Consider the following 7848-nt stretch of genomic DNA (forward strand, 5'->3'; position numbering starts at 1 on the left):
ACCTTTTCGACCGTAGTCGCGCGGTCAGGCGCGTGCCACTTATTTAATTAGCCCCCTAAACTCGATCCAATCCTTGTTTGACACGTTTTTCTATTGTCTATAGGTGCGAAAAAAGGAATGGGACGGTTTTAGTGGGATAAAGCGGACGAATAAATGCCCGCGCAGCAATTGGCGACTATACGGTCGAAAAGGTGTATTCTTTATCTGGTACTCGATGTAGAAATTTTCTTCCGACACGCTGAAGCTCTGAAGGTCGGGAAAATTTTAACATCTGGAACCTTTGGGTTACCATTTTTCATTTTTCTGTAAGCTTTCTCAGACAGCAGAGATTTTCATGCTAAATTCAGTCGGGTGCAACCGATAGTCAAGCAAAAAGTGTAAGGACAGCTAGACACGACTTTGATGCGGTACATCAAACGATGACTACTGTACTATAGGTCTCCGATGGTGATATTGGCCCGCTCCTTCAGAGCTTTAGCGTGGGCGGCCGCCAATACACCATCGGAATATCAGATAAGTGTATTCTATGTGACAGTTTGTTTATTCTGATTATTTTTTTTCTCTGTAGATGTGAATAGGAAAATCTCACAGAAAAGGTGTTCCTAAAATGAACTGTACTTTCATTGAAACTTCCAAACGCTTTTAATAATTTTCATTGAACATAGCCTTACAAATTTTCAAAGAGAAGAGACTTTGATATTTTGAAATTGATGTACTATATTTTCGTCAATTTTTGGGTCTCAAGGGTTTAGGCTTTGTAACGTCAGTCTCTTGCCCATAGATATATTATTTTCTCTCCAAAAAGTTCATTCTTTCGAACGAGCCGAAAGAACTTTCTCCGGCAATTGTTGTCACGGGTCCTAAACAATAGTCCCTACTACTAAAGATGTAAAATTTAAATACTGAAAATACCCTGTTTCATATTTTTCAGGTCTGAACAACGCAATGGGAAGTCTGGGTATGAGTTTATTGAGTGCTGTTGCTGGATTGGTTGATCATTCCATTCAAAATATCTCATCTGCTAACTCGACCCAAGAAGCCGTAACGGGTGCTTTCTCAGGTCTCGCTAAGGGCGTGCTGGGCGTTTTCACAAAACCATTGGGCGGTGCAATGGAGTTTGTATCTCAAACAAGTCAAGGGATCTTACAAGGAGCAGGCTTTGTGAATATTCCTGAGAGAGTGAATATTTTCAAGTTTAATGATGAAGTTGACAGCATTGGAAAACGAAAAAGCACATCTAAAATATTATGGTGAGATATTTATCAAAACTTTCCCTTCTTTCATATCCCTTTAAGCAAACCGGCAAATAAAAAGAAATAGCCGCTTTTTGAGTTGTGTACACCTTTTGGTATCATAAGGAAAAATAAACAAATTTCATCATTATATATAACAATGTATAAGCACGAATAAGAATAATAAAATCAATATTTACTTTTCATTGTTCTATAAAAAAACTATCTAAAATAAAAGGCTTGACGTTGTATATATATACATCATAAACAAATTTCATCATTTAAGAAAATTTCCTCTTCGATATAACAACATGTAAGCACAAATAAAAATAAATATGGCTACAGGTGGTGACGCGTACTCGGGTAAATAAGCCGCCTTGAAGGCTGTCAAATATGATAAACACTTCATGGAAACGTTGAAGAATGACTTAAACCCAGCTATGGAGCTGCTGTTTTCAGGGGATACCAAACTGAATAACAGAAAACTGCCAGATGTGTTCGTGAAATACAAACAAATACTTTTACCAATTTTCATCATTCCAAAAAAGATCAATTGTTTTGTGAATGTATCCAAGAGACCAGCTTTGGTCAACATAAAGGATATCAGAAGGACTGCTCCAGCCACTAAAGCCAGTATGAAAAGATAGAAGGCTCTTTTGGCACCCTTCACAACGTACCATTTGGCAAGTAGAGTAAGTGAAACCATTGCTATTATATTGGTGACAAAGAACATTGCAAACAGATTATTAGCTTTCCATGCGTATACCGTGGTTGTCAGGAGAGTGGTGTAAGCGATGGTTGCCATCGTTACGTAACGCAAAATGCTTGTTGCAACTAACATCAGAACAATATCAAATTGAACAAAATCGTACCATTCCATCAGAGGTTTTTGTTCGGTTGAGCTTGCTCTTTTCTTTCCAACGACTCTGTATTTGGACCTAATCTCATCCAAACGTCTTGAAGCATTTTTCACTTTGAATATTGAGAATAAGAATAGTGTGAAACAAGCCATCGAAAGAAGCAGGTTGTTGAAATTCAAACGATCAAGTTTCCATTGTCCAATATAAAAGGAAACGAGACTGGCACACAATAGTAGGATTCCGCCGAAGTTTCGGCCGATTTGACATGAGATTTCATACCAATTAAGTACACTAATCAATTCCTCCTTGTCCTCGTTGTACACTCTTCGTAACTCCCCTGAAATGAAAAATTTATCACAATTTTTACTCTGTTGCATCTCTGAAAATTTTAAAATTCATTGCCGCAGATATACTACGCTATTTTAAGGCCGGTCTCCACTTGTGCGCGCTGCGATCGCACTTTTTCGAACAAAGCTTCCACGCTATTGGTCAAAAGAAAAATGAAGCAACTCCATTGATGCGATCTGACGTAAAGGGCGGTCTCCACTTTCGCGCGAAATGGGCGACAGTTTTTTTCTTTACCTTTTTTGCCTGAAGAAAAGATTACGTCATAAAAAAGTTTCGCGCGAACAAAAAAAAGTGAAGGAAGTTTTACTTTTTTCATCAGTTACGTCAATTTCGACCAATGGAATTGCTTCATTTTTCAACCGACCAATGACCTTACAAAAACGTCAAAAAGTTTTCGCTCATGTCGCGCGAGAGTGGAGACCGGCTTTAACGGTTGGATAAAGTTGAAATGTGTTCAACAAGAATCTTGTGAACTTTGTAGACAGGATATAGAACATTTAAGAACATCAGATGCATGACATGAGAACCACAGATTTCTGTTTAGATGTCGTGCTTTAAGCTCTTCCATGCAAAAAAGTGAATATCGCAAAAAATATTGCTGCTATCGTTTTCGAAAACCTGCGAAGCTTCTCATTGGTCAAGTGCTGAAATTCTATTGTAATGTTACGTGACCCAGGTAGGATTTACTACCTAACTTCGGCACACTTTTCAGCCAAAGCACGACATCTAGCCCTTCGGGCTTTATAAATCTGTAATGAGAACGTCTACTCTATATACCTTAAAAACGTGTACCCAAGGCCTCGTACACACCTAAAACAGCGGACTGCAGACATTCAGTGACACCCATCAAGCTTCTAGTTCCCACCACAATCCAAATAGGTAGAGGTAGTGTATACACCAAGTTGCAAAGACTGGAGATTGCCATTACAATGATCAGAATCTTCCTTATATTTCTTGTGTGGTCTACATACCGCCCTAATACCAACGAAGAGAACATTTGAACGCCAGCGAAAAGAGACTGGGCAATACTGTAGTACACCGATACTTGATCTTTGGTGATATGGTATCTATCCATCATATAATATACTATCGATAACGTGGTTAGTTGAGATTCCAACCCGTAAAAGAGGATAGCTATTGTTGCAACCCAGCGAAAAATCTTCCTCTCTTTTTTCCATGCTTGGTACTCCTCGTTCTTTTCCATGGACAGCCTGTCTGTTTTTTTTTATTTTTTTGTTTTTATTTTACATATAATTGGCTTCAATTTATACGAATTGTTCTTCCGCCTAAACTTAAAAGTAGAAATGAAAATACAAAAGAATAGATATAATAAATATATATAGTATATATAAATCTCTACAATGTATAGCAATGTGCCCTCCCGGTTATTATGGCTTTACGGCAACTCCTGAACTTGGGTAAAGGATGTACGGTTTCTATTAACATGTAAAAGTTTAAAGGATTGTTGCGACCCAGAGACTCGAAAAAATGAAACTTGAGAGTAACCTAACCAACTCTTATATCTACTTTTTCCTTAGCATAAATACCTTTGATTCACAACAGTTTTGTTCAGGATCTTTTGCTTCTGTTATCGGTGTAAGTTGACTTAGATGATCTGGAATTCAAAGTTCTCTTTTAAAACTGTTTTAAAACGTATTTATGAAGCACACAGCTTGAGTGTGTTTTCACGTTAAATCTACTTACTTACGACCTCAATCCCCCGTCTTAATACTTTATTCCTGAATTAAAACTTCCAATAATCTGATTACAATCAAGAAAAAAGAAAAATCTTTCATATGTATTTGCAGTTATCCTTGAAAGTGACAATGAAATTCACATTTCTGACTTTAACAATGATTTTGATTGAGATTTAGATCACGTTGACACGCTACGGTTCTGTTTCGCTCCGAAACGAAATGAAGCCAATCCATTGATTACATTCAAGTTTTACGTCACTTCTAACCGATAGCATGGCTTCATTTCGTTTCAGAGCGAAACACGAACCGTCACGTGCGAACATGGTCTTAAAAAGGCTTTTTTTGAATGCCCGTCCCTTCAAAGACATTAAGATAGCCAATTATACAGCCCTACAACGTGTGAAGGTTAACAAGGATTTTCCCTAATCAACGGTGTGTTGTTTGTCCAAAAATCTCAAATTAAGAAAAAATCATAGGAATTTTTTATAAGAGCAAAATCAGGCCTGCTTTTCATAATTTATTGTGACGGAAAGATGGTCTGTAATGTTGTTTATTATTTAAACACTTTTCTAGGAAATATCTACATTGCAAAGAAACCCCTTTCACTTTCATTGCTCCTTGTACCAACAACACAAAAACAGCATCAAAATATTCTTCGTTCAATGATTGGCTCATTATTACGTCATCTGCCGTCTTCCTATTGGATCAAGAAAAGGGCGTGGTCAAAATGGCGTTTCCATTATCGGATGTAGAACCTCACAGGCAGGAAAATGAGACGAAAGATCACGTGAAATTGTTGTTTTCTCTTCAGCGGAACCACATTGAACCCTCGTCCACCCAGAATGAAAATTTGAACCACGTGTTAAACATGCGGCAGTTTTTCGATAGTTTTGATGCAGCTTGCCTGACAACCAAAGTTGAGGAGATGTCATCGTCAAGCGCGTCGAAAACTGGACTGAGTGAACATGTTTTATGCGTTCTAATGGCACCACTTGATGCTGAATTGTTTTTATTGAATTTCCACATGGCACAGAAATGAAAATGAAAGAAGGCAAGTTTTTATGATTTTGTAAGAAGATTTAATGAGAATATTCCTACACAAGAATACATCTCATAGAGAGAATTCACTCCACCTTTGAGAAATAAACTAAGCATTAGCCGCATAAAAGTATGTAATATAGGTCCCCTTAATTCTAAAAATGTCCCTAGTTCCATGATTGAAATACACAAGCCGAAAGGACATACTCGACGCACCGTCGAAAGTAATCGAGAAACTAAGTTATAAAAATGTACCTGAACGGACCTGCCTGCTAAGTAAAAAGAATACTTTAGGCGTACAAACTTTTGCGAGGACGAAAAATCGCGAAATTCACGACATTTACTTTCGCGAATTTAACGGAAAAATATTTTTCGCGAGCATAAACTTTCACGAATCGTACGAGTAGAAACATTATCCCACCAATGGGCCTTGTTTATGTTTAAAGAATTAATAATTGACGCGATTTTTTGTTCATCAAATTCAAGGTTATTCAGCCTGGAGTCAGTTGGAAATTGTTCAGTTTCGATCAAAGAACATTGGTTTACCAAAAAAAGTTAAAAATATCGGCCTCCTCAGAAACATCACTTACAAGGACGTTTCTTTCATTTCGAATGGGTGGAATTTTTAGTATGTTCAGGAACTGCTTAAGGTTAGACCAGTATCTTTTACTTCCAATGTTTGGATTATTTAAAGAGTTGCCAAGACGAGAAAAATAGTTGTCCTTGGCAGTATTAATGGCTAATCTGCACTCGACAACCATATCATCGAGTGCCTGGCCATCTAAAGGATTTTGCCATTTTCTCCATCGACGATATATTTTAGCCTTGTCCTGAAGCATCTGAAGGGCGACGCGATCTTCTACATTGAGCCCCAGGAAGGTAGTGTCCCAATCAATGGCATTCAGAGCAAGTATGATTCCCCTTTGGTCAGTGCGAGAGAAGTCCCAAATCTTGCGTTTATAAGCGGGAGGGAATTTAATTTGATAGTTTATTCTAACAAATGTATCTGGTGGTGACAACGGGAATTGAGGGAAGGTAAAACCCCAGATTCTAAAATAGGTGTTCGCGAAGATGAAAAAATAAGATCTATACAGGATGGAGAGCACCCAGGCTTCAAGTGAGTTGGCTCGTCAATCAGTTGATGTAACCCATACTGCGTGGCTAAGTCGCTAATGTCCTCTCCTTGAGAATTTGTGACATCACCAGTCCACCAAAATGAATTTCTTGCGTTGAAATCACCAAGAAAAATAGATATAGTGGGAGAAACGTCATAAATGTTTTTGATTGTTTCCTCCCATTTTTGTTTAAATGCAAAAAAATTCGTCTGCATTTTGACTATTTTAGGAGTCCGGTAGAGAGGACAAAGAAGAAGTTTTTTCGAACCAGATCTTACTTCACAAACAAGGCACTCGTCAAGAGAAAACAACTCGGGTCTTCTCTCAACAGAAAAACCCTTCCTATAATAAAGACAAACACCACCCATTTTAGAGTTAGATGGGTGGTCACATCTGAGTAGTTCATAATTTTCTATCTCTAACCTCAAATCATCACTCTCGATTGGCGAGTCAAGAAAAGACTCACCGACGCAGAAGATGTCAAACTTGTGAGCACTCAGAAAGACAGTGATTTGAGCAATCTTTGAAAATTTATTAACCCAAACGCTGTTTAGATTCCAATGAGAAATTGATAAGATGTTACCTTTCTCTCGCGGCCCCGGGTTTGACTCGATATCTCCCGCCAAAAGAAGTAGGCTAAGCTTAAAAAATATGTAAAAGTACTGCACCCAGCATATATAGAAACGAAGGGGAAAAAATTTGAAAGCCCATGGAAAGTAAGACTAATGCGCAGACTGAGGCTAAATTTTGCGAGAAAAAATTTATAAGAATTAAAGTTTCCAATGCACGCTCTATTCTGCTGCAAGCTTATTCCAGTTCGGCAAATTGCACAAATTCGCAACGCTACGAAATTCTGCATCTTTAGCGTTGTGATATTCCGCAACGTAGCGAAATTCCGCAGCTTTACTGGTGCATAATTTCGCAGCTCTGGCCTTTGGACCAAAATCGGCATCGCAGGGCCTGGACCGGGGTCCTTAAATAATGTGCATTTTGAAGAATAACCCAAAAGGAAACTTTTCACCCTAGCATTTTAATTTCCTACCTAGCGATTATTCACAATCTTTCTTGGAAGAAATGCTACTTCGTTTAAAAAAGCGCTACTTTGTTCAAGAAAGCAAGTTTTTGCCTGATTTTGCATGTGTTTAAAAGAAAATTGGTAGGTGCACATAATTTTTAAAATCACAAGCTTCAATTGGAAGCGTTGCGTAAAATAGCAGCGCAACCCTGGGGAAACGCTGCGAAAAACCGCAACGTTGCGGAATTTTGCAACGTTGCGGATCTATGCAATTTGCCGAACTGATTCCCATACCTAGCCTGGATATCCAAGCTCAAAATTTAAAAAAGACAAAATTTACCTCAACATACAAAGAATGAAAGTGCAAACCCATGTTTCCAAAACTTTCTTAGCCAACCCAGGGCAGCAAAACAGAATTTCATAAAAGCAGCCTTACAAGATCTAAAACCATTTAAAACATCCAAAGATTACACCAGAGTCCATGAACAAGTTTGCATGCTTTATCATGACCAACCATCAGACAGCATCAGACCATGTTTTCTT

The 7848-nt window shown here is 38.1% G+C and overlaps 2 protein-coding genes across 2 annotated transcripts in view; one reads left to right on the forward strand and one right to left on the reverse strand.

The window, feature by feature from the left end:
* The window catches only part of LOC136810216 (intermembrane lipid transfer protein VPS13B-like), a 30964-nt gene extending 23348 nt beyond the window's left edge, over positions 1–7616 (forward strand). The window contains exons 16-17 of the mRNA XM_067066785.1: positions 932–1250; positions 4711–7616. Of these exons, the coding sequence (XP_066922886.1) occupies positions 932–1250; positions 4711–5176 (785 nt within the window). The 3' untranslated portion in view covers positions 5177–7616. The remainder of the gene's footprint in view (positions 1–931; positions 1251–4710) is intronic.
* On the reverse strand, positions 1408–3821 carry LOC136810215 (uncharacterized). The gene is made up of 2 exons (XM_067066784.1): positions 3251–3821; positions 1408–2429 (listed from the first exon to the last, which is right to left on the reverse strand). The coding sequence occupies exons 1-2, from the start codon at positions 3642–3644 to the stop codon at positions 1510–1512; spliced, it is 1314 nt and encodes a 437-aa protein (XP_066922885.1). The 5' UTR covers positions 3645–3821; the 3' UTR covers positions 1408–1509.
* Positions 7617–7848: the final 232 nt, after the last annotated feature.

This window comes from Clytia hemisphaerica, unplaced genomic scaffold (genome assembly GCF_902728285.1).
Source record: "Clytia hemisphaerica strain Z4C2 unplaced genomic scaffold, Clytia hemisphaerica genome assembly, whole genome shotgun sequence".
Classification (NCBI taxonomy): domain Eukaryota; kingdom Metazoa; phylum Cnidaria; class Hydrozoa; order Leptothecata; family Clytiidae; genus Clytia; species Clytia hemisphaerica.